The 27,263-nt window shown below is 43.5% G+C and overlaps 1 protein-coding gene across 1 annotated transcript in view; it reads left to right on the forward strand.

The window, feature by feature from the left end:
* The first annotated feature begins 2,436 nt into the window (after positions 1-2,436).
* iglon5 (IgLON family member 5) overlaps positions 2,437-27,263 on the forward strand; it is a 103,260-nt gene continuing 78,433 nt past the window's right edge. The window contains exon 1 of the mRNA XM_023276205.3: positions 2,437-3,033. Coding sequence (XP_023131973.1) covers positions 2,973-3,033 — 61 coding nt within the window. The 5' untranslated portion in view covers positions 2,437-2,972. The remainder of the gene's footprint in view (positions 3,034-27,263) is intronic.

The following is a 27,263-nucleotide window of genomic DNA, read 5'->3' on the forward strand; positions in this document are numbered from 1 at the left end:
TAGAGAAATCTTTTCACTAAATCTGGGCCCAGTTCATCGGAGTTAAGGGTTAATTTACGAGTCAGAATTCACCATCCTGACCTCCAGCAACCTTCTGTTCTACTGTGCCTTTGTGTGAAACTGCAGCCCCCCGAATTTTTTAGTAAAACGTGATTAGAAAGTTATATTCGGCCTGTAGTACTCACCAGCCCCCTTCCTGTGTGGCTTTCCGACATATATTTTAATTTCATTAACAGCCTACATTTTGCAGACCCAGACTGTGGTGCCAGTACTTTGACATTTTGAAAGCACAAAACCTTTTGTTCAAAACAAAACTACAAGAGTTATATGTGAAAAAAATTCAGCATCATTTTCCTGCAAGCCGGTGCATGTCAGGCTTTTCGAAAATTAAGAAATATAAACCGTCTCAGCCCTTCTACATGCCCGCTTCCTGTGCTCAGGATGTCATACAGCATGATGGGAGCCGGCGAGGTCTGAGGGTAATTGCCTTTGTAAAAATGTGAGTCAAAATGCAAATTTATGTCAACATTTTCTCAGGTGTTCCTACTTTTATTGAATAACTTGGAACAATAGAGTACAAACAAACTGCAACTTGTGACAGGTCTAAAAATAATATCTCCGAGCACACGGAAACCCAGTTTAAATTGCTGATTGCAATCATGAACATCATTAATGAAGCTTTCCAAGTGCAAATACTGTATCTCTCGTTTGGATCAGAGTATTTTAGTATCACATGGAGGCAATGTTTCTACGCTAATGCGGAAGTTGCACAATAACCGTCCTGCGGCATTTAAGTGCAAATGCTGAACGAAGAGGATGAGGAGGAGGACATGCTGATTAGACGAACAGCATGCCATACTGTGCTTCGCTTAATTGCAAACAATAGCGTATAGTAAAAGGTGTATAAGCCCATTTTAAAACAGGGTTCCCTTCAGGCCAAACACTACACCTGTTCTCTTTATCCCTCCACTTGTGATATCTTTTACAACTTCTGCTGCTGCTCATACAAAACCAGCCACTTTACCGAGTTACTGAATCTCTGTCACATCATCTGCATCATCACAAATCATTAATTTTGCATTAGTTAGCGAAAAAATCCCAAAAAGTAACATTTAAAAATAGCAGTCTAATGAGCCAGTGGTTAACATCATAAATACAATTGACTTCTGAATCACTCTGCTGTGTTAGATCTAATTAATATCGAATAATAAGTATTTACAAACAAATCACACACTATCCTTAACTAATGCCGGGCTTTGATTAGCTGACTCATTAATCAGGCCTGGGTTTTCTTGCCCATTCATCTTCCTCCATCTTTCATCTGAGGCAGATATGCACTCAGTTTATCCCCTACTGTATTTATTTTAATTCTGTCCGAATACCATTAATCAGCAGGCACTTCTTTATTACTTATGCGCTCAGCAGTAATAAAACATTAATTGGTTATTCAGGGACTACAGAAACAAAGCACATCTGTCAAAAAAATGTAACAATAAATCAGCTGATATGGAAATAATCATCTCAGGGATGTGGTGTGGAGAAAAAAAAATGGACCAGAGGGCATGAGCTGTATGTTTCTGATTGAGAGGGGCCTGCTGATATGATGCAATATGACTGTAATGAACTGCCAAATGTTGGAAAAGTGCAAAGTTAAAAAAAAAAAAAATGGCAATCAAGTTTTCTGTGAGTTTCACAGCTTCCTATCTGACTCCGGTTTTGAGCTTAGAAGCAAGATAATAGCTGACAATGTGAATGGGCTTTTATGTGTTCACTAAGCAACTGCCTTTTATGCTTTCAGCAGCAGATGCAGCACAGAGACTAAGAGACTGACATGTTTACAAATGGCTCATTAGTACTTCTGCATAAATATAAAGTGTCCTCCTAAATTGGTTTATGTTGCCTGCCATTAAGCCAGCAGCACAATCAGATGGTGTGTTTTCCTGCAGTGCAGACACTAACTAGTGTGCCCAGTTGCATGTGTGCAGGTTTTTCTCACGCTCTTTACAAGCTCCTAGACTGGCAATATCCATTTTCGGCAGCGTAAGGTGCCATTCCATCTCACTCTTGTTTACATTCTCCAAAACCAGCAGTCTCATCCGATATGGCACCATCTGCCCCTCTCTCACCCTCCACCTCTGTCCCTGTAGTTATTATGCCCGCCTGTCCCCCCCTGTGGACTGTTTTCTCTGAGTACTGCAGCAACACCAAACTGGCTATAAATCACATTGCATTATCACCGCGCCGTGCTTCGGCTCCTGCGCTCTGCCCGCCCACCGCGCGTCTCCGATTGGCCCGTGCGCCTCCTCGGTCGGCCTCTGCGAGCGGGACATCGGCGCAATCGTAAATCCCGCCTCCTTCCTTGGGGCAGCTGATTGGGAGAAAGGGGCTCTCCTTGAACTGTCAATCATGCTCTTTTCTTGTGCGCCTCACATTCAGTGCTGCTGCCTGCGACGCGCTGAGTGCGGAGCGACGAGACGCGCTGCATACCAACAGAGACATACGGAGCAGGCAGGCAGTTTTTTTTCTGGTCAGGACGCACGGACCCCATCCCCAAAAAAACGCATCTATGCCAAATCATTGGACACTTTAAATGTTACCTTTACTTCATCAGCGTTTGCAAAAAATATTTGTGCTGCTCTCCAAGGTGCTGTGAGCCAAACTAAGTGTCTGGGATATTAGGGTTTTTTTTTTCTTCCTGCTGTAATATTTTCTTTTGCTTGAGAGATTCTGCACAGGAGATCAGCCAGCCCTGCCCGCCTCTCTCTCCAAAGGGAGTCACCATAAGGAAAAAGTCAAGACAGATGTTTTTATCCACTCTCATGTAGAGGCGTTGGACTACTGCTGATCACAATCTGGGTCGTTTTTTTTCTTCTTCTTTTCGAATAAACAGATTCACCGCAGCGGTGCGTTAAGGGAGTAATACAGAGACATTTGGCTGCAAAAACAAGCAGAAAATCAATCAGAACTCCATCATGGGCTGCCCCCTCTTGCGGAACGTGTTTGCTGGTTTGGTGCTGGTTCTGCTGTCGAAAGGTAAGTTCTTCCGAGCTACTTTAATGATGCGCTGGTGGTTCTGTGCTGCTGCGTGTGGACCTTTGCTTTGGATTTCTCTTTTTAAAAAAAAACCTGGTTATGGAGGTGAATACTAATGATGAGGAGGGAGGAAGGAGGTAGGGAGGAGGGAGGGGGGGTCTACCTGCTTGAGAATCACGCGTGTCTGCTGTGCCACTACGCTCCGGCTTTCTATTTGCTGTGGATGTGGAGAAATGTGTTTGTGTGCGTCCGTGTGCGTGCGCGGGTGGACGCGTGCCCGAGAGCGCAGCGCCAGGTTCGTCTCCAAGCCCAGCCTCGTGGATTTGAGAATCGAGTGATGCATGTTAAGGTGTTTACTATGGAGGAAAAAGGGGGAAGGAAAAAAAAAAGAAAGAATAGACTCCCATCTTCCATGGAACACATTCCTTTACGTGACATGACTGGCCCCGACATCCCCATGCGCCCGACGCATCATCATCATCATCATCATCATCGTCAATGCGGGTGGGGTGGGGGGTGAGACTGTGGCGTAAAGTACGTTTAAGAAACATTGCAGAGAGACTCAAGAGAGAGACAGTGTTCTCACTCTTCAAAGCCAAGGTCGAGAGAGGCAGAGGGGAGATACATGGTAAAGGATGGACGGTTGGGAGGGCTTCAGGGGGGTGTGGGTGCCTTAATTCCCTCTTTTTCATCACTGGCATAAAACATCTCCCCCCTCACCTCAAAGCTCCACAAAACAGACTTCAATTACCAAGCTTTAAAAAATTCCCCCACTTTCCAGTGTGGTGATAACTTGCACGGCCACAACATGCAGATGGTGTTTTAAGCCTCGTTCTTATGAATAACACAAACAGACAGTGTTGCTGTCCTCAGGGAACGCTGGCCAAGGGGGGCGTTTAAAACCTTGTTGCATTTCTCATAATGCCATCCTCTAACATTCTCACCATGCTGTGGGATGTCCCATCATATATTAGTGCGCACCATCCACACCTTGCACTCTAGCACGAACACACACACACACACCTGGTTCAATTAGGCCTGCCTTACTCCTGTGGGAAATCAGTATATAAATAAATTACTCTGGCCCTTAATAACAATAATTGATGTGTCAGTGCAATCAGATGTGAGGTTAACAACCTGCAGATGCAGACGGTGCTATAGCCTCCTGCTCCTGAGCTCCTTGTGGAGCAGGAGAGCCCAGCTGGTCATGGTTGGCTTACCACAGCAAGCCCCTTCTCCACACCAGGCAGAGAGCAGACGGTCAGCCCTGCAGGACGCGCACAGCACACAAACACAATGGGGCCCGCCAGCGCACAGACCGGCCCCGCAACCATACTGCAGGTTTCAGCCCTCTGAATTTTGTGCGTTTTGTGAAAGTGTGACCAGTCGTGTAAGCCACACTTGAAGAATGATTGGATATCGATGTGCATTATGCAGCACATGTGGATCAGATTTAATCTTGGAGAGGCATCCACCCTGCAAGTTTCTGTAGGGCCACAACACGTCCATATTTTAAAGAGTGGGGATTGGTATGCATTATAAAGGAAGAACATGACTGTTAAAAGGGCACAGTTCACTGCTTGATAAATCATGCAGCAGCAGAATAATCCTTTGTATCTGTGCCCCTGAGAGTCAGGAAAAGGGGGGCTTTGTGGTTGCTTAAATGCTTCTCCACTGCTGTTAAGCAGATTTGGTGCGAGTTATTATTGCCAGTTTAATGATGTATAAGAAGGATCCCTCTGAATGACTTTACTGCTGCAGTATTTTATTCATTTGCGGTTATTTCATCCTCTGTTTGTCACTCGTATGGCCCCGGACATTATGCACAACAAATATGATGTAAGAGAGGAGTATTTTATTGTACATACACTCTGAAACAGCTAGTGAAGTGGATTTCTGACCTACCAACAAGTTTGAAAAAGAGCTTTTTCAGAACTGTAAAACACCATGAGACTATTCAAGAGTTTCCTTCTGAACTGGTATGTGATTGCATGGAGTACTTCGTGGTTATGAAGAAGTGGCCATCACAGAAGTGGCTATACAGTACTGGCTATCACACCCAACATGGCATGAGCATTTATTTTTTCTCTTAAAAAGTACCATAACTTCAGAAAGGTGGATTGAATAGCAGCCACTCATACATGCAGTTAAATATCTGCATATGTTTGGCACACGGGCTGTCTGGAATTACCCGTTTCATTGGTGAAGCCCAACAATGATGGAAAGCTAAGGCTGGAACGTATTCACACACACACACACACACACACACACACACACACACACACACACACACACACACACACACACACACACACACACACACACACAGACAGACACACACACAGACAGACACACACAATTTGCAGTCTTTTCAAAGGATTTTTGTTATGACAGAAACCTGCAATATCTATTAATGAGAATGCCGCTGTCACTCTTTCAGTGAAACGATGACTAGAGAATTTGCATCTGCTTGTGCCGCTATAGGTCACCATAGAGGACATTTAAGGGGATATCAAAGGACGTCATGTTAACGCTGTATTTAGATGATTAAAGAATCTGACTCCTGCCTCACAGACCCCCATTGATCCCTAACAGGAAATTCCACTTTTACATTGTGCTGTATAAAGTGTGTATGGTTTGTGGCACTGATGTTCAAACAGTCCAGCAGATGGATCTTCCCACCAACACGATGAGGTTCTGGTTAGAGGAGATGTACAGGGCAGGAACACAGGTGAAACAAGCGGGGTCGCTTTGTAGCCCGCTATCCTTCTTGCTTCAGCAACATATGGGGGCCAAGTGGGGTCAATGCACATTTCACATGCTAGTACGCATCCACCCTCTCGAGTACACACACACACACACACACACACACACACACACACACACACACACACACACACACACACACACACACACACACACACACACACACACACACACACGCTCGACTGGATCACCAGTCTTGGCTTGCAGATGAAGAGAAGGGAGATGCCAGCTTCAACAGATGCCTTGTGCTCCTATTCTGGAGGGGCCTCTGCTTTTTCTCCCTGTCTTTGAAATCCACGGTTTCTGTGTGCTGTTGTTCTCCATGTTTGGCTTAGAAATACTCTGCCATTTTGGCCAGGTTTTATTTATCTGCAAGTGCTGGAGTGAGAGGGCCCAGGATTTGGACTGAAGAGCCTTGGGGACAAGTGTTGGAGGTGTAACCAGCTTGGAGTGGGCCTGTGGTCTGAATGTTTTCCCCTAAGGTTTCACGTTTTCATTTCTATTCCTCTTGCTGTGTACGGTGGCCTATGGTGCAGCGCATCTCACACTGAATCTGTTCCTCACACATAGTGGAGCAGATTGGCTATGTTTCGACCTAGGATTGGCAGAGACAGGTGGTGTTTTGGAAAATTTATAACTGACTGTAATGCTGTATGTAAACCTCATTTTAATTAATGGTAGAGAAGTGATATGTTAAAATTAAAACATGGCCCAAAACTTTTGGTGAATAACGCATGGTGTTCTGCAGGAGAAGGGTTTCAGTTTCAATTGATTCTGATGGTACACAGGTGTAGGCTGTGAGCGAGTGCTGTTACTACAAGCAGAGAGTGAGAACAATTTTTTAGATTTTCCAGCCTTAATGCAGCAGAAACATTTTATAAATGCACCAGAAATTCATGAAAAAAGTCATTATTTCCAACTAAAAATTCTGTAGAATCACTTCAATTATCTGCCTTAAATGGGTGCTCTCATTACTTTAGAGATGAAACAGCTATTGTACCATGACTTCAGCCTTGTGACTGTATAGCAATAAATCCTAAAGTACTTCACCAGCGGAAGTAGTTTTACTGGATTTCTAGGTGTTAAAAATCCACATCAGAAACTGCAAAATTCAACCAATTCAAATCCATCTATATTATCTGCATTGTCAAAACTGGCCTCATGTCATGGCAAAAGCAAACACACCAAAGCAGACTGATCTATCCGTTAAATAGATTCAAACAGAGGAATATAATTCCAACAAAGTAAGACAAAGTTATCACAAAGAACAATATGAGCTGTACAACAGGTAAGATCCGCACGTAAGAACAAATTGAAAAAGAACAAAAAAGACAATAGAATAAAAATCCAGGATATGTACAAATGTTGTGTGTGTGTGTAAAGAAACGCTGAGAGGTGAACCATCTTTAAAAGGCACATTCAGTTTCCCTCCACTTAGATGCACTATTAAAAAAGCTGCTGTGAGTATTAAGGTTTGGCATTATGAGTAGCAGTTGTAAAAAATGACCAGAACATAACATTTTTTTGTTATATTTGTTTTTCTTTTGTATTTGATATTGCAGTATTTTCAGTTATTGGCTACACAGAGATGAATGACACCTGAGCTATTGACCTTATGACCTGTCAGGCTGAAGCTGAAACCCTGCATCTCGTAGCGTTAGCAGCGATCTGGCCCGAGTGGCGACCGAGGGCTCGCAGGTTCAAATCCTCTGAGGATGGTTAGCCACGGTCCTACTGTGACTGCAGCAGCACCTTTGTGCCCTTGAGATTTCTCCTGTCGGTTTTGATAAACACTTCACTGGGCCTCACATATTGGTTTGGGGGGTTGGCAATTACACATAGTGTCAGCGTCGTAAATAATGATTACAGCAAGGCTTGTTTGCAATTATAATTACAGTTATAATATATGGAGTTCAGTGTAATGGAAAGTTACTGGGCTCGCTTTCAACTTGGGACAGGTAGTTACACTGTGTTTAATTACTGTAGTAATTTGCTTCGTTACAACCTCCCTTATCCCCCCGTGTCCCGGCTTAAAGGCCTGCGTCTGTCCGGGTGTGAATATGAACATGAGCTGCGGTTTCTCACTGTAACAAATGAAAAACGTCTATGTTTTATGTAGTGCTGGGGAAGGATCATTGAAGAGGGAGCTGAGTGGCTGCAGAAGCAGAAATAAGTGGTGGCTCACATACTCACATCAACCCCCGCCCACGAAGGGACACACACACACCCCCATATGCAGTCTTCCAGAGAAATAAACATATGCATGCACACACTCTGGAGAAGCTCCTTTGCTTGGACCACTGGGAAGATGAATTTCAACAATTTCCACACTAAAGGTGTTTGCGGTAAATCAATGGAAAGCCATCAGGAAAGGGGCATCTTTATACATGCAGCAGTGTGGATATTAATAACGCTCATTGATCTCTTTTCAATAGCGTTCATATAGTGAAATAATATAAGCCTCAGAACTGTGCAAATTTCTTCCATTTGACTTTCGGAGCTTCAGTCCACACAGCAGATTGAGCTATCTGCAGGGAAAAGGAGAGAAAGGAGGAAAAAAGAGATGTTTTCTTGTTTGGCCATGTGCAGATGTTAGACATTTAGAGGAGTGAAAACTGTTAGAGGGGGAGAGAGAGAGTGCCGTGTGATTTTCCTGTCTCTATTCCTCTTCCTTTTGGTCTTTTTTGTGCCAGGGAGTTAGCATCATTGGAAACACAATTCAGATTAGTGCAGGCGGCTCGTCCTAGGGGAGCCGAGAGGGACGAGGGTCCCGCTTTTCTCCCTGTCCTCATTACCAAAAGACAAGGAGCTCGCCGGCAAATCAATGGAAAAGGCTTAGGCACTAATGCAGGCCATGTCTGGTGATGGGACTTAGCTTTGTGTGTGCGTTTTTTTTCTTTTTTGTGCCTCAGTGTGTGCATGCGTATATGTGTGTGATCCTCTGCTTTTGTGTGTATGTGGAAGTTTAATCATTTGTGCTACAACAGAAGGCTGGGGAAAAACATTAGTTTCAAACGAGTGCTGAATTGCTCACTGTTGGAGTAACCTCAAAACTCCCAGTTAACTGCACTGATATTTACCACGAGGACAAACGATAGCGGCGAAACCCTTTAATTACGCAGAGATAACGTCAGATTCATCTGTGAATCCATTTAGTACAGTAATAACGCTGTTACCATTGTAATTATAATTGCTCTGGGCATTGTTGCCATGACTACTACTACTTCAATAGCCAGCAGTTGTGTACAACTTCCTTACACTGACAAAAACAAAAAAAAGAGCAGCACCTTGGTGTTTCCTGTCAACAACCCCCTGCAGCGGATGCCGACATCAAAATGTGTCAAACAATCCACCTGTCTCACGGCTCAATCTGTTCCACATCTGTTCCCGCCGTAGTTGATGTTGCCGGTGTTTCTCACATTTGCCTTCATCCCCACCCTTCGCGCCTCTTATTTTGTTTACACAGGTAAAACTACTGGGTGCAACAAATGCTAAATAATGGTTTTATGTTGTGGATTTTCAGCCCGTCTGCTGCCTCTGACATCTCTCGGTGCTGGGGGTGTTTCTGGGTCTGTATGGAGGGGATGGGGAGAGCGAGAGGGAAGAGAGGGAAATAAATAAAACTGAGGGAAACAGATCAATAAATATTTCAGCAGCTGCTCCCTTCACAGACTTCTCCTGAAGCCATGAGAGGTGGAGAGATAGACAGAGTGAGGGAGGGACGGGTAAAGTGCAAGAAGGAGAGAGAGAACAGGGGTAATTGTGTTCCAAGCTCTCATTCACAGTGAGTGAGAGAGATGGAGGGTGAAAGAGAACGACAGAGAATGGGGATAATTGTGTCCCAGACTTTAATAGACAGAGAGAGAAGGCATGAGTGAGGGGTGGAGGAGCGACACAGGGCGTGCTAACGAGCACCACATACCAACATTGTCTTCTTTTGGAACAAAAAAAGCCGTATGAGAGCCTCGGCTTCCACACTTTGCCACTATATAATAGTGACTGTAAGAATTCTCTCTCGTCCTGGCTTTCACATAATTCTAATTCCTGTCAGGAGTTAGCGACAGACCGTGTGGGTGTGTAGTTTGTGCAGTGAGCAGTTCTAAATGATAATGAGCCAGTCAACAGCTGAGACGGCTAACGTGTTGCTGGGAGTTAGGCGTGGCCACCGTCAGTGGCTCCACACTCCAATCATCAGCTGATATGTTCTCGCATTGAAGTGAAAAAAATAAATAAATTTGCGGGAGATGCACATTACATGCAGCGGACGCAGCGCGGTCTGTATGTTTAATGCAGGGAGCAGACAGCGGGTGGAAAAAAGACAGAGGGAGCTTATGAGGATGGACAGGCCAGAGAGATGGAGAAGTTATGAAAAAATGATTGAAGGAGGGCTGCTGGGAGGGAGCAAGGGAAGAGAGACAGATGGTGTGAGGGAGGAAGGGGAGGAGGGATTCAAAGACCCGCAACAGGCAGCGATCGAGATGGATTGATTTTGCAGGCAGATGATTAGGTGGAATAAAAAAACATGGCAGGTTTATCCTGCCAATGAAAACTGTGTTCGGGTGATATTGCTGTGAGTGGGAGTAGCAAAATAGTTTCAGGGTCACTTGCTGTGTGGTATTGCGGCATTAAGGAGCTGCTGCTAATATGATATGCCACTGGTTAGGGAGCCGTTCCAAAGAGACAGCACACCTCTAATGACATGCGTTTGCCCACATTATAATAATAAGTGGCTTGGAGCTTGTGAAGGATCCACAGGTTACATAAGGTGTTATATTTAAATGCTCATTGAAATAAAATCCCACCGTACACTGCAATCAAATCCTAACGTTACATGTTTTGATGTTGCTGTTTGCAAAGCTGCATGATTAAGAAAGCAAACATTCTAATGCCCAGAGGTAGACAGCGCTCAGTGCCATCCACCCAGAGCTGAGATTTAGAGATACGCCACAATTCTCCTGTCGTTTAAGGCCGGCATGTGGCTCTGGCTCCAGCTGTGAAGGTGCCGGTGGGATTTCCTGCATTAAAGTATCCATGTAAGCATGACATCCTGACAGTTAAGACTCAGTTAGGCAGAATTTCGCTAAGGATTTGGCTGTGACAACTCATAAATGGACTTTCAGGAAATGTTCCACTGTGTCTTGAAAAATGTTGATTCCTCTCTCTGGATGTCCTCCGGGTATTGGGTGTTTAAAAAAAGTACTGCATACATTCTGAAGCGAAAAATCACAAGAAGACTTTTTAGAACAAAACATCGTGTTTGAGATACTGTGATTCTATTGTGGTAATTGGGATGTTAGGTGAGATTTCATCAAACATTTGTGCGCAGATCATTAATTGGGTTTGGGAGAGGAGGCTGCTGTATTATTGTGTTATGATATTTCACTAATTAGCTGTGGAGTTGGATAACACTAAAAGCCTGTGCTGCTCTTCCCAGTGTTGTAATGCAGCGAGTGAAATTCCATTAGTGTTTGGACCTGCATGGGAGCGGATGTGAGCACAGTATTAAACTCAGATTATTTAAGACATTTCAAGGATATGGTGTGCTTCAATCACATTTTCTTCCTTTATTCGTTGAGGGATGGGGATGAATAGTGCTATCTAATTTGTTGTGTAATACCATTCCTGGGGTGCCAGTGCGACTTATTAATTCCCCTTCAAAAATATGTTCTTTAGACGTTTCAAGGCTGTGATGCACTTTAAAAACACATATCAATTACTCCCCCCCCCTCCCTTCCCTCATGTGCATTAGCAGCTAAATATGAAGGAATTTGGCCAAATTGTGCTTATTAAAATGCTTAATGTCATTCTGGAGATGCAAGTCAAATTTCCAATTAAAATTTCTCATCATGCTCTCCTTGCTCAGCTGCTGTTTACTCCTTGTTGCTGCAGTTATTGCAATACTAGAGCACATGTAAATGCATCATTAAAAATTATTGCCTGGGCCTGTCATCCAAAGTGTTCTGGCTTGGATATCCTGATAAAAATATATTGCTGGAAGCTCCAAATAGGTTTAGCACATCAAATTTCCTATTTTAGCAACTCTCCATTTAGAAATGACTTTGTGAAATCGTTTTGTCACAGCAGCAAAACATCTCACTCTCTCCCCATCAAGGGGGCGCCGGCTGTATCGATGTGACCTTTATTTGGCCAGCAGACCTCCAGTTCCATTAAGAAATAATGAAGGTGTCAGAAAAGGGCAATTAGCTGCTTAATGTTGGGCAACAGTACCCTAATACAACATATTTTTGCCGACAAGTTAATATCTGTACACGATGACAACCACTGTTGACATGGGGGAATAGTAAGACGTTACTAGAGCTGTTGACATTATCGAAACTGCCTCTTTATAAAATAAATCAGCTTCCTCTGCAATAAACACAAATTGAAGAAAATATGATTTAGGTGACTTTAAATGGCATTTAAAAATGAAAAAAAACTGGTCTTAGACTGACAGATAATATGATGAGATGCAACTACCACAAAGAAAAATGTGATGAAGCTCAAGATAAAAAAAAACTAGAAAATAAATGCAGTTCAGGAAAACAACAAAACAAAGACCTACAGCACTGCAGATAGAAATCAGATATTCAGATATCTGAACTGTAGAAGATAAACAACCTAATTCAGCAATTATTAAGCTTGATGTTGGCCCATTTATTGCAAATATGTACTTTATGAAACCTTCAATTATCTTTGTTTGTTATTTTGGGTTTGACATCTGTAATCAGAATTGATCTATAGGCTAGAGGGAGGCAGCTAAATCAGACATGACGAATGTGGGGCAGACAGTGCAGGTGTTTTCTCAATCAGGCCGACGTGATTGATCCTCTCTCGAATCCATCATAATCAAGCCTTATTGACATTGGGCTTCTATTAAGATTTTTTTTTCTTCCCTGACAGTAGAGAGAAAAGAAAGATAGCAACTGATTGAGCATAGTGGGGAAAGTTTCAGCAAAAATTATATTTTTCCATTCAACTCTGCAGAGCGTTTATGAATCTGAAAATGTTGGAAGGACATCTGCTAGCGTTATTGATTTTCTTTTAATTAGATTTTTTTCTTTTACCAGATTGGTTTTGTGTGGGGAATTAATGTGAAGAGGTATGATGGCTGGAGAACTCTTGCCTGAAGGTTTGATGATTTCAGACAGTTAAAGCTGTGGCATCATCATCACCATATATGTAATATAGCGCACTTAATTGAAACATGTTTTGTCAATAAAATTCGGTTTGAAGTGCTGATTATAATACACTCGAGCAAATGTGATTGATATCATGTACTGAATAAGAAGTGCTTCAGCCAGCGCCTGTCATTTAGTGCCTCATTTCTGCACCCAGCATCACAGTGAGGTATTTATTCTCAAGAATATACATGTCCGTCGTCAGCGTTTTGACAGTGCAGCTCGATGCAACGCAGTGATTCTTTTCTTGAAGACGGGGCTTCTAAATGAGCAAAGATTCCCTTTTATACAAATGTCCCACACGGGCTGAAAGACGGTACTACACAAGTTGTCAAGCCGTATAGACTTTGAAATACTGTGCCTTTGAAACCGCAACATTTAAATTTAGAGGACAGCAATTACAAACCCTAACATGGAAGTGGATAGAATTGGATTACGGTAGCGCCGTATTTATTATAATATAAGATGCGGTCAGGTTGGGCTCTCTAAGTTATGCTTTAGTGCTCGGCCCTGGGGACCTCACAACCCCTCTGACGGTGCCCATCACCTGCTGCTAGTTCCTGCTCTCATCTTGCATTTAAAGACACAAGCGCACAACCTAGGGCCATCTGTTTGCTTTTTCTGGGGCAACTGGATGCCTACAGGGAGATGGACATATGTGATAAAAAGTACCGTCAGAGTTGTCAACCCACTGTGTATGTTGTGATTACCTGGGGAACACCGCATCTTCACAGCCCTCAATAAAAGCTGTGCCTCTCCTGCTGTGGTGGACCTTGTAACATACTCCCTTTGCAGCAGATTTAATGGCAATGTGCACAGATATTAATGATTTTATTCATGCCATGTTCATTCCATCAAAGAGGTATATCAGTAGAAGCTGGTGAATCTGCTCTCCAGACAGGCTGATCACATCTGGGTAGGGCAGCGGGGCTATTATTAATATCACATTAATCAGAATATTTTCCCTAGTGTGGCAAATGTCCTTTCTTTTCATTCATTCGTGTATTTAAAATGGACAGTGGTCGTTGATCAACAGAAAGAAATGCTGTAAATGTGCAAAACAGTCTCACACCGCAATATGTAATTGCTTCTTTGGTCCACAAAGTGTAATCGTTTCACAATAAAGGCTGTAAAATTGTGAGATGCCTTGGTTTTTTTTTGGCCTGTTCTTTTCTATTTGCCAGCATTGATGTCATGTATTTTACAAGTCTACATTTGGAGGTTTAAAGCGTGGTGGTTGCAATAATCACAAGACATTTACACTTTAATGCTTTTTCTGTTGTTTACTTTTGTGTTCAGTCACTGTTTTCTGTTGCTGTTTTCAATGATTTTTAGATGCTGCTGGCTTTGCTTTATGACACAATATTACTTGGATATGTTTAGACACCAATACTGCTTGGTTGGGTTTTTGAAAGTATCTTGGTTTGGGTTAAAATACACCCGTGCAATGACTTTCTTGAGAAGAAAATCCATTTCATGCTGTGAACCAATATGGCTATTGCACATATCAGTTTGGGACTGGACTGAAAAAAGCCTTCTATAGGTTAATTTTCATCTGTTGTCACTGCCAAGTTCTAAATTGGCAACTTGAATGTCGGATAATAAACCAATATAACGCACACTCAGAAAACAAGAAATTCCGCGCAACATGATTTAAAGGTAACAGACAGCCTTTCCAGTCCCCCACCTCCTTGGAGAGTTAGTCAGCTTTGCTGCAAACAAGTCAAATTACATCCCACTTTTATGTATTACGTGAGACAAAACTCTTTACTCAAAGTAAAACCTTGGAATGGAGTTTTCATAGGTTTTTTTCTTACCATGTTATACAAAAAATGCTTAAAATGACAAACATTAACTTACTCATGTTAAGTCCACTAAAAGTTAGGATGCAATACAGAATAGTAGTCCCGCCTTATGTCACTCACACAAAAGCAGCATTGGTGTGATGGGTTTTTACTTAGTCATAGATTTAACTGATTTGAATTTAGAGTTCTAATTATTACTTTTATGCTTGTATGAGAGGGATACTGGCAAAACATAGAGTAAACAGAACTCACTAACCATTTCAAAAGCAGAATTTAATGTCGGCTAATGGGAAACCAGTGAGGGATCCGTGTGTAATATACAGTACACAATGCTCATACTTGCCCTGGGACAAAAGAGGGAGTTGACAGTGACTGTAACTACAGAACATGGAGAATTCACCAATACAGTAACTGCATGAAGAGTATTTTCCATTCTACTTTTGTAAATAGTTTCCTGCACACAGCAGTGTGAGGTCCAGTGACCCCTGATGCATTAAGTCTGTGGAACCGATGGATCCAATAAGGTCAGCAGGAAGCAGCACCTGTAATGGCTCCTGCATGTCAGGAAGTGGAACGGTAGAGGAACATTGCATCACGGGAGGTGAGAGGCCGGGCTGGAGAGGGTGAGGCCACTCCTGAGATGGACTGTGCTTTGTGCAGAGGATGGATGAGGCAGGTAGAGTTGGTTGAGATGGAAGCGCACCATATGGAGGGCTGTGTCTGGCTGTGGTTGGTTGTTTTATTTATTAGCTCTGCCAGGTTGGCTGCTACATTCATTTCATGCCTGTGTTACCCCAGCTGCATCTTCAGCTGAGGTTGATAACTTCAAGTGGCTCCATAATAGGAGGAACACAAGCTTCCACTCAAACTGCAGGGGAAAAAAGGAATAAAGCAATGCCAATGTGGTATTTATTGTAATTACAAGTGATTATTAATATGTTTAAAATTTTCTGTATTAGCTTTAAGCTTTTGATGTTGTGCACACACTGGCCTTTTGATCTCACATTTTCCCTTTTGAGATATTCTGGGTTGTATCGTTGAATACAGATATGCTTTGATATAAACACAAGATCACAATGTGAGCAGCAGAGTCACAACATAACTAATGGTGACAAATCGACTCAGCTCTCCTGCACTGACTAATAGTTACTTACAACATTTACTCCGGCATTTTAGCTTTATTTTCAGTGTTCCTTGTAGTTTCTCATCCTAATGTCAATCAAATGAGTCTTGATTGATTGAAGGAGAATTTGTTAGAAAAAATATGAGAGGACCCACTATATTGAATGTGACCGCTCTCTATTTCCAAAATAAGATACAAAAAAATATTTATATGGCTGTTGGATTTGAGTTGCAGACAAATCAGACTCGCACATCTTGTGTGCCACAAATTGGGTCTGTGTAAATTCAGTCCTGGCCATAAAGATGAGCTGTTTGTGAATTGGTAGCGACAGACCAAACCGAGGGGTTGTGGAGTCTAGTGGGGCTTGATAGTGGAGAGGAGTAAAGTGAGGGGTCTGACCTCTTGGCCAATCAGCAAGGATAAGTTTGGAGGGAAGGAGAGGCTCCCAGTGGCAAGGTTTTTTTTTTTCCTGTCATACTAAAAATGCTGAAAAAAAAGCCCAGCCTCAAGCATCCCTAACATATGTCACACCATTAATATTTGACACACTCATTAATTCTAGACCCAGATCGGTTGAATCTTCTTTGCAGGTTCCACTAAGATAATATATACAATATAATCTGCCACAAGTGAATTGAATCCACTCTTGGCCTCTTTTTGTGTCTGCAACAGGATGACCTACCTGTCCAAAAGAGTGTGCGAGACCATGATCGAGGTGCTCAACTCTAGATTCGTCTCATGGTTCATGAAAAAACCCACTGGGAAATGACTCTCCCCTCTCTTTTTCGTCTCATTCCTTCCCCCATATCAAACAGACAGCCACTGCTAAAAGATTCATGCGTGTGGACTTTGGGGTCATTAAAGAATGATCCGCAGCACAGTTGTTTTTTCACCCTCATAATGAAATCCAATATTCATGAAATGGATTTTCCTCTCTGCTCGCCCACTCGCTTCAGCCGCAGATGTGTGTTTGCTGGTGTATTTAGTCTGTATTTGCTCAGTCTGGTTAGGCTAGCACAGGTTAATGGTATCCCAAAGGCGCGTTTTGCGGCCACCCAGTTAATTACACAGGGTTGACGGATGACCTTGGTGCCCGTTACCTGTGTATAGCAACGCAGAGTTAGGGCATATCTGGGTTTTTCTAAGATTGGGGTCAAAGTAAAGACCAGTTAATCAAAGCTTTGTTTCTCAGCACACAGAGCTTCCAGTTAGAGGTAGAAAGATAGCAGAATCAGATTGGTACAAGTGTATCGGAAACCTATAAAATTCAAAAATGCTAATTTTGACATTAGAATAATACTGTTAATAAATAATTTCAAACTCCATCAATCTATTTCTGACATTGTAAAAGTTCAAAATGTTTTGCTGTGTTTAGCATTTGCTGGGGGTATCACAGGTTATCAATCATGTAGTAGTAAATTAGTAGCAATTATTTTTGTGAGACAGGTAGTAAACTTACTTAAGTAATAAAGTCAGTGGTGGAGGAAGAACTAGCCACATGGTTGGTTGAGGTCAGAGCGTTTTGTTTATGTTCACTTCTGTGTCATTTTGGGTAATAAATCAGTAAGAACAAGCAGGCAGAGCCAATGTAGAGTACATAAGATAAAACCTAAATCTGATGCAAATATGGCTTTTTATCACTGCATGTCTTACACAATTTGAAGTTTTTACTGGTCTTATCAAAGTACACACACACGCACACACACACACACACACACACACACACACACACACACACACACACACAAATGGTAGTATCAGCCCTCTCTAACCTCTACTGTAGCTCCAGTTGTTGTATATAATTTGATTTCTTGCGTGCCCTAGGATCATATTATCATGTAGCAGGAGTCAGATTTTAACAGACACAAACAATCCCCCTCCACTCACGTCACTCGATACTCTCATTCCAGACAACGCAATGCAATAACTCTCCTGTAGTATCAAAGGACCCCAATAATAGATCCTTTCCCTAATGAGTATGCAGAGTTGGAGTTGTTCTGGAAATGACCACTAGGTGGCAATATCAATAAAACGTTTTATTATTTTTTGGAGGGAAACTTTGGTTAAACGATGCAGATAGAACTCGTAATATGGAAATGATTTATCTGTTTTGCTGCATTTCCATACACCTGCCGGGCCTTTGGGATGCTGGTTACCTTAGCCTCAGGCTAGAGAGTGGACTGCTCATCAGTATGGGTGACAAGAGTTGGGGTTGGACCTTCACCGACCGAGGGGAAAGGGGGTGGAAAAGCTTAAAAGCTTAAAGTAATAATTTGCTTCTGTAGGTATAAAATTGCCATGTAGGTCTAATTTAATTTTGGGGGATTCCAGTCATACTAGATTTAAAATAACAGCAAGTGACTGACACCATTGTTGATACCTCAGGGCAGTATTGGTGATTGAATATTCATGAAGTCATATGGGGGGGATTGTCTTTTAAAATATCACAAAAAGAGTGTGTGTACGTGTGTGTAGAGAGCGATGGAGGGCTGGTTGTGGGGGGGGTGGATTATGTGATGCAGAACAGCTTCCTGCTACACTGAATTATGGCAAAATATGTAAAAATCTGGAATCTTTGTGATTAAAATTGTGCCAACAAAATACCACTATCATCACCGGCATCAGTAGCAATTTTAATCAAGTCATCTTTTTTTGTCATATCATCAAGACATTATGCCACATTTGATCCTCACCACCTTCATTATGATAACCACCAACACTGTTATCATCAACGCTGATAATCAGCTGAATCGTTCGTCCCCATCTTCTCACTCTTATCTCCATCTTTATCACTGCTGCTAATTCCCAGCATCGCACTCAGCTCACTCCAATTGTGTTGTGTTGTCACAGCAAGTCACAGTGTTTTTTTACTACAATTACATACTCCACTGAAGCAAAGGAGGTAATCCTTTCTCTCACTTTGATTATATTTCATTGCACTCATTCTTCAATCCACCATCACCCAGCCCACCCTCACCCCTCCCCGCTGTCATGCACCCTCCTCTGGAAACTGCAGCCCTGACCCCTTTTTTGTCATCCTGTTTCTGACACCACGCTCCCCTCATTACCACTTCTTCCACGTCTGTGTATGTATTCCTTAAAACCCATTTCCTTGTTTCTCTTGTGAAGTGTCTTTTTTTTTTTTGCACCTTTGGGTGTTCCTCTCTCAACCCGTCTGCTCCTTATTTCTGTTTCATTCAATTTGTCCCACCTCCTCCTGTTTCTTCATTCTTATGTGCTGGACCTCCGCTGCTCCTCCATTCTTACTGTGTCGTAAACTGTGAGATTGCCGTGTATCACTGGGCGTACCGCTCTGCATGGAGCTGTTTGGGGTGCAGATGGCGTGCAACAGGGGTGCGGAGTCCTGAATTGGAAGGGTAGAGTGTGCTCCCCTGCATGTGTCTGCGCACCTTTGTTTGTGTGTGTACTTAGCCGTCATGCGCACGTGTACATGTTCACATTTGTTAACCAGGCCTGTTCTCAGTGTGAATCTAAGTGAATGCAGCATCCTGGAAGAAACAGTGATATCAGGAAGGCTGCGACTACGCACCCCGGTGTTCATGTATGTGTGTGTGTGTGTGTGTGTGTGTGTGGCGTGTGCTCGAGGCTGCAGCGGCACGTGTATGCGTGTGATAAGAGAGGGTCAGTGATGCCTGAGGCTTCGAGCGCATGAGGATGGGTGAAAAGGTCAGTTCAGGGGAAGCACTCCTCCTCCTATGAAGCATGAGTCACCACAGGAAGTGGAAGCCAGGTGTAGGGTCCAGTGCAACATGCGCCCACCCCCCTGAGGGAACTTCCACCCCCAGGGACAAACACCTCGTTATCTCCTCTACTGTCCACACCTCCGTTGCTGTCACTGGAAAGGAGAATAAAGTTATCATACCCCCACACACGCAGTGGCAGGAAGGGGAGCGTTTTCTCCATTAACAAGTGTTTTCTAATTGGTTCTGAGCACTGACAGACAGCCATGCGCTGAACAAGAACAAGAGCTTTCTATAAATACTGTCTAACAGGCTTGCTTCACTTCAGCATGAGGTGCAGTGAAAGAAATGCTCATGCACACCCAGTCATGCACACACACCTGCCTTCACAGAGGCACACGCATGTACACACACGGAGCGCAAGTTAGACAAACAAGTGAATAAATCAGAGCCTGAATAAATGGGGAGAGCTCGATAGATTTCTTTTTCCCTTTTTCCTTTTTGCCTCATCTGTTCCTGCCTTCTGCTTGATCTTTCAGCCTCAACAGGAAAAGAGAAATTGAATTAAAAAGTGCTTTTGATATCTCTTCCTTGCTGCAGATAAATAAAATGATCAGTCTGTCAACAGGATGACTTCCGCCCCTGTTTCACCGTCCTCCTCCTCCCAGCACACCTTCATCCTTCCATCTCTTCACCCCCACCTCCCATCCTACTCCTCTCCTCTGATTGGAATCTGGAAACCCATTTGCTGTCTTGCTCTCAGACCCAACTCAGGCCGTGTCAGGTAGTCTGTGCACGTCCCCTTCAGCGCTTGTTCCCTCGTTCCCCTCCCTCTCTACTCCCTTCCCTTTTTTCTCTCTTTTGCTCTCTCCTTTCGTCTTTATCCTCTTGCCGTCTGCTGCAGGCTCTGTGGAGAATTTGCCCAAATTACCTGTCATACTGGCAGCTACGTGTAAATAAGCCCAGAAAGTGTGTCGCTTTTTCTGTCCCCCTTCCCTCCCTCCTTCCCTCCCTCCTTCCCTCTCCCCTTCCCTCTCCCCTTCCCTCCCTCCACCTCGACGCTATCTCGTCTCACTTCAAACCACCCTTCCCTTTCCTTTCAATCCATCACATCTATTCCAATTTTTTTTTTTCACTTTGTGTCCTCAACCTCAATCTCCCCTTGCTGTTTATACTACTTCTCGCTTTCTGTGTTTCCTCTCTCGCAGTTTCGCCAACAGAACTATAGGGAGGCTTGGGAAGTCTTTGTGGTTCTTTCTACTGGGGAAAATGAGTTTGTTGCTGACTCTGTGGGAGATATTGCATACAGAGAAGCAGGCCATTGACTAGCTGTCATTTAGCCTTTGGGTTCAGAGAATTGCTCTGCTGTCCTGCTCCAAGCAGCTCTATATGGTAGAGGTTGGGGAGCAGATGGGAGGTGTTGCTCCTACTTATCTATGTGAAAGGACAGGTGCACGTCTGTCAAGATGCAAGGGATGCTTAATTTACAAGTACTTCACCCAGCTAATATTCATCCCAGTGTCTGGCCTTTTTAATTCTAAAGGTGAACACCACTGTTTAATGGTTGCTGCTTCAGCATTTTCACACAATCGTGGAGATGGGTGGTGGTGGTGGAGGTGTGAGCGAGTGAGGTTGGGGCCAAGCTCTCAGTTCAATTTCTGCTTTGGAAGGTGTAATCATCTCTCACCCAGGGGTTACAGGTGCAAAGACTGTGATTTGGAGTGAGGGAAGTGGAGGCAAAACCTGGAGGAGGATGTTGTAGCGAAGTGGAAAGAGCGATAAGGAGGAGGACATGGTGAGAGGGAGTTCTTAAACCTTGTCCCGGTAACAGAGTCGGACTCTAGCCAGCCATCTTGTGAGATTTATTGAGCTCCTCATCCCTCCCACACTGCGCATCCTAATTATGAGCCAATAGAGATGAGATGTATCTTCTTGATAAGTTAAGAGGGTTCTGTGCTATTTTGGGGCTGCTTTAAGGAGCCTGTTAGGAACAAACACTCTCAAAACGTGTCCTAATTCAAGCGCAGTGGTTTTTACAACCCGTCCTCCCTCATTCAAAAAAAGTATCATGGTCGATTTGATGACTTCAGATTGATTTAGTACAGGCCTGCATAGCTGGAATTCACCACCGTTTGCCTACACAAATCCAGGAAACCACATCCACCTCAGAAATTCAGCCATTTTTTCAGCTCTTATCCTCAAGTCCAAAAGCCCACTTTCAATGTTCATTCAGTCTGGGATTTCACGCTGCGGCTCACTCTGCGATCAGATAATTTGTACATTTGTTCATCTTTTACACCTTTTTTGCGGCTATGAGTGTGAGGTGCCGGCGAAGGTTTGCAGAGATGATGGCACCTGTTAGCTAAAGAGGGCTCAATCATGAGCAGTCACGCCTCACCTCACAGTGATCCCAGCATGTGGGAAAGAGGGCAAGGTATGCACAGTGGGCCCAAGCTGTAGTGTGGGGCACAGTCTAAGCCTTTTAACTGGAGATGGCCTGCAGCTCTGGTAGAACACAAACAGGCAAGGGAGAGGGGATACAACGTGGACATGCAGAGGGTCAAGCACCTCAAAGCATTTATTTGCTTGTATGTGTTTCTCTGAGGGTGTGCAACATAGATTTTCAGCAAAAACATACAGATACAAAAGCGCGCACACACAGTCTCCCACAAAGTCATGCTAATCCATGTGCAGTAATGTAATATATGCATAGCAGTCCCTTGAGGCATGGCACATCCATGAAGGAAAAAGAAATAGGAGAGAAATTCCTCCTTCTAGTGAATCTTATTAGCATTCCTGTTGAAACAATGCACCTAAGGCCTTTCTTCACGTGTGCAGGTTTTTCCAACATGGAGTAAGATAGAGGTGGGTGAGGAACATTCTCAGAAAACAACAGGTGCTGTTTCCCTGCTGGACCATCTCAACTTTGGAAGCTTTTTCTCACAGACTCAAAAGACAATAGTGGATTTTAAAAGCAACATGGAGAAGCGGGGATTGTGAATTCCGACCTGCTGTACTGCCAGACTCACACACAAGGTGATTATTTATAACAGTGTGCTGCAGGCAGTGTCTTCAGGTTTTTCGTTTGGGGCTATCCTCCGCTCGCATTATTGCGGCGCCTCTGCCAATCAGTCGGCCAGGAAGACTGGGCAGAGAAGCAACAGAGAGGACGTTAGGAACCGACAGCAAACTGAGAGAGACGCCTTTGATCAGGGCAGCTCTGTGACTCCACACAGCCCTATTTACTCTGGTCTCACTGACACACAGCTGCCCTGTTGTCACAAAGCATGGAGAGGCTTCAGGACCCTCTTCCTCACCTCCTCTATGGCCCACTGTTAGCTTGACAAGCTGAAGCCAGGCTTGATTTCTCCCACGGCTCGTATGCCAAAGAATATCTGTAGAACAAAAGCCCAAAGAAACATTCCCAATTAAAAAGCATTCATGAAAACGTGGGAGCCAGAGTAATAAAAATAAATAAATTCTATCAGCATATTGTGCACCATTATGAGCGAGGAAGGAAACATGCTTTTCCTAATGAGCTCAGGATAAAATTCCTCACCATGCCATGTTGGCTTTTCATGGCTTGATTTCACATCCATTTATCCGCCCCCTCACAGCAAATGGGCTTGAGAATTTATGCTTTTCTACGACAGTGGTGCTATCAAAGCGGAAAGCTGCCTTTGGATGGGAGAAGAGATAATAAAAGGGGTATACGACTGGATCGATACCACAGCACTCGTTTATGTTCAGGCAGCGGTGTAAAGGTGTAGCAGAGATTGAAGCGCTTGAGCCAGATGGCAAGAAGACATGGCGGTGTAAAGAAGTTTTGTAGGTTTAATTCTGTTTCCATTTCTTGAAAGACTAATTTATGTGCACGCAGCCAGGACATCCTTGGTTTTTTTTTCCTTTCCAAACAGCACTGCATTATGTTTACGCTCTGGTGCTGTTTGGTTCAATGTCTCCTTCCTTTTTTTTTTCCCCCCGTTTGATCTTTTTTTTTGTTGTTGTTGTTTTCTTTTCACTTGTGTACGCAGGACACAGACACCAAGGCGGAGCTGGATCACATACAGCTTTGGCTCTCCAAAGCTGATTGAATTCCTAAGCCCATTTCCCTTCAGAAAGGGAACGAGAGAAAGCAAAAATTATGCATCTCCCAGGCGCTCTAAGACTGTCTTCTGCCGTTTCATTCTCTTCCCAATTTGACTGTGTAACAAAATCCAAAGTTCAGATTAAATGATACGACCCGCTTATTCACTCTGCTGTTGTACGTAAGATAAGCAGAAACTCTTTTTTTCCCCTCTAGCGGTGACACTGAAAACAAAAACTTTCATTTGATTTCCTCCATAAATCTAATTTGAACTTTTTAAAAGGGACGAGCTACGAGAGGGCTGGGTTTTGAGTCATTGATTTCTGCATATTTCCTTCACGGGAATGCTTTGCAGTTGTACAAATGAGCACATAATGGTATCCCCCATGATGCACTTTGATTGGATTACCCCAGCAACCAGGAAGATGCCTGCTCAATATGTTGGCAGTGCAGGGAGAGGGGAGAGAACGCGGACATGCTCAGTTGGGACTGATTTAGCAGGCCCCGCATGACTGGAGCGCTTGTTACTCACCAGTGTTTCCCTGACCACCAAATTATCTGGAAAAGCCAAGCAAATTAACCTTAATATCTATTTTAGGAAGCCTAGCCTGAGTGTGTTTGTGCAGCACTGTCCAACAAATGCATCATCCATAGTGACTTGGGGTTTAATTCTCAGAAGAATTCTGGCTGCAGTCGGCTACGCCATTTAATGACAGCAAATCTTCTATAGGAAGCATATAAGCAAAGGCGATTAGTCATGCTTCTGTTTAATACAAATGACACATAAAAGCGATTCTATTTGATGTAACTCCGCAGGCGGAATAGTGCTGCAGCTCAGCAGGAGACCGAAGCCTGTCCACCGTAGCCTCCCTTTGCTGCTAAGAGGGGTCACGGATGTGCCACGGAGAACGTCTGGGGTCCCATCAACCCCTCCTTTGCTTTTTATCAAGAACAAAACTGAGTAGGAGAAAGAGGTAACATAGCAAGAGAGAGAGCATAGAAATGGGAGAAAGAAAGATAGATGGAGAATAATAGGAGTATGTTGTAATGGAGATGGGAAGTCATGGCAGTGTCAAGGGAAAACACTTTGCTGATGACGGAAACACTGAGGAGTATTGTTAGCCTTGGTGGAGAGTAGTGAAAATGTGAGTTAGCAGGGGGAAAGAGAGAATGGGTGGAAGGAGATAATGAGGCGGTCAGAGTTGAAAAGACGGCTGCACATTTTACAGTGAGGATGAGAAAGAATCAGTGAGAGAGGCAAAGCAAAGGTGAGACACAGATACAGAGGAATATACTCGGATCATCTGAACGTATTGACTAAGCCGGGAAGATGGAAATAAAGAGAGAACTACTGACTGTCTTGAAACAAAGTGCTGATGGATGAGAGAAAGGGATGAGATGATGACAGTAGTGTTATTTAGACAAATGAGACATCCATTCTCTACGGTGAACAGCATCCTAGAGCCTAGTGAGCACTCAGAGCACTGTAGTTCATCCTAACTTGGTAAACATCCTTTCATAGCTTTACAAAGGAGGCTGCTGGTATCCCTCTAGGTTAGAGGCAGATGATCTGCTAACAGAATGATTGTCATCAACACTCCCAGGGAGGGCAAACTGCATGTTTACCGTCACTGATTGTTTTTTGAATGACTAATACAGGCAAGTAGAAAATGATTGTTGTCTATACTACTTCCCCCTCCACAGGCCACAACCTCTCACAGAGGCAATTAGAAATTGAGCAAAGACACACAGACACGTGAACGGAGGGAGTTGCACGTCTGGCTCCCTCTCCCCCTGGAGGAAAACCACTGTCTGTGACCTTGAGCAAGGTACGCAATTTTCACTCAGTGAGGATGTGACAAGTGCAGCAATTGCATCGAACACAGGGTCTTATCAATGTAGGAGTCATCTCATCAAGCTGACATGCAGATAATAATATGGCTGAAATAGGAGAAAGACAAAATGTTTGGGAAGGAAAGCTTTCGGCTCAGCACATCTGTCTGCAGACGAGCTCTCGTCCTTGGCCCCAGCCGAGTGGTTTTCTCCAGGATTGTGTGTGCGGCTGCGACGGGCCCGACGGTGTGTTTCGATTGTGTTTGTGTGCGTGCCGAGGCTAGTCTGCGCGTGAGTGATCTGTGGCTAGAGCCATCCCTCAGGTGTCTGATATCTGATCGCCTGGATTGATTGGCCCAAGGAGAGCGTGACATTCAGCTCGTACTATCGTGTCGCAAGCTCGCCCAATAATAAGCCTGTGGAACAACAGTGGTAGAGCCCTTTGTTACAGGAAGTTAATTAGGCCTGCTCCAATCACACAAGTGAAAAAAAAAAAGCAAAAAGGACAGGGTGACTATTAGGAGTTGCGTTGATTTCCCAGCAGTGGATGAGTGAACGGTGGAGCTTTCCACGGTTATGATGCAGCGTTGCGGGGTGGGTGGAGGTGGGGTTCCCTCTTTCTCCTGTAAGGCGAGTCCCGAGGGATGCCAGTTCCATCTTCAGACGAGACACAGAGGCTTTTAGCAGGGCTCCAGACAGCACAGGTGGTACCCCTGCATGCATTGATCTCTCAGTGCTTTATAGGGAATGTCATCCGTGACAATGGAATACACCTAGGCACGGCTATAAGACATGGTGCATTATAACCACATAGAGACGTCTGCTGTCGATACATCTTTGTCTCAAATGAAAAGTGCATGAAATGCTGATTTTGCTAATGGAATTTAATGGCTCCAATACTGAGCATACACTACTATTTGACCTTACTGAATGGATCACAGCAGGTCTGAGTTCTCTGCCCTTGCTTCCATGACGCTGTGAGCTTACAAATACATAGTAAACATTTTATGCACTCCTCTGCCCTTGGCTGAATCAAGCACCCCGTCAGTATCCATCTTGGATCCTCAACTCCCTTGCCTTCATTTTATCATTTTAATTAGTCTGTTTCCCTCCTTTGAATGTGTTCTAAATGCCTTATACTTAATTTCTTATTCCGTCTTATTCTCTTTAACATAAACAACTTTGAAATGCACTTAAATGAAGTGCATTTGAAATAAGCTTGACCTTGCTTTGGAAGGCAGTTTTGATTCTGTGTTATGATCAGGCTTTATTGGAGGGTAAATAGCATGTAAATACCTCTAGCCACCTCCTAAATTCTGAACTAACATTTATACTATTTAAAACAAAAGCGTCTTTTTAGCAGAAAAACGGAGACTGCAGGAGACTCCTTCATGGGGCAGAGTAGCAATACAAGGTCAATGCAAACACATTAGATATTTTAATAATGAATAATAATGAATTAATTAATGGATTAAAAGTAGAATATGTCAACTGAAAGGGCGCAAAGTAAGTTGTGTTAACCGATTGCTTTATCAGCATTGTCACTGCTTTATAGTTGGCGTGAAAGCAACTCCACCACATTCATTTTAATGTAAACCCCACCAATACTCTTAATAAACATTTTGCAAGCTTGAGTGCTACTTTAAAAAAAAGATAAAGAGAGAGACAGAAATGCTTTTATAGCCGAATTTTATTTATTATTTCATTTGTTATTATTGTTTCGAGGGAGTTTAGATC

The sequence above is a fragment of the Amphiprion ocellaris genome, chromosome 9 (assembly GCF_022539595.1).
Source record: "Amphiprion ocellaris isolate individual 3 ecotype Okinawa chromosome 9, ASM2253959v1, whole genome shotgun sequence".
Taxonomy (NCBI): domain Eukaryota; kingdom Metazoa; phylum Chordata; class Actinopteri; family Pomacentridae; genus Amphiprion; species Amphiprion ocellaris.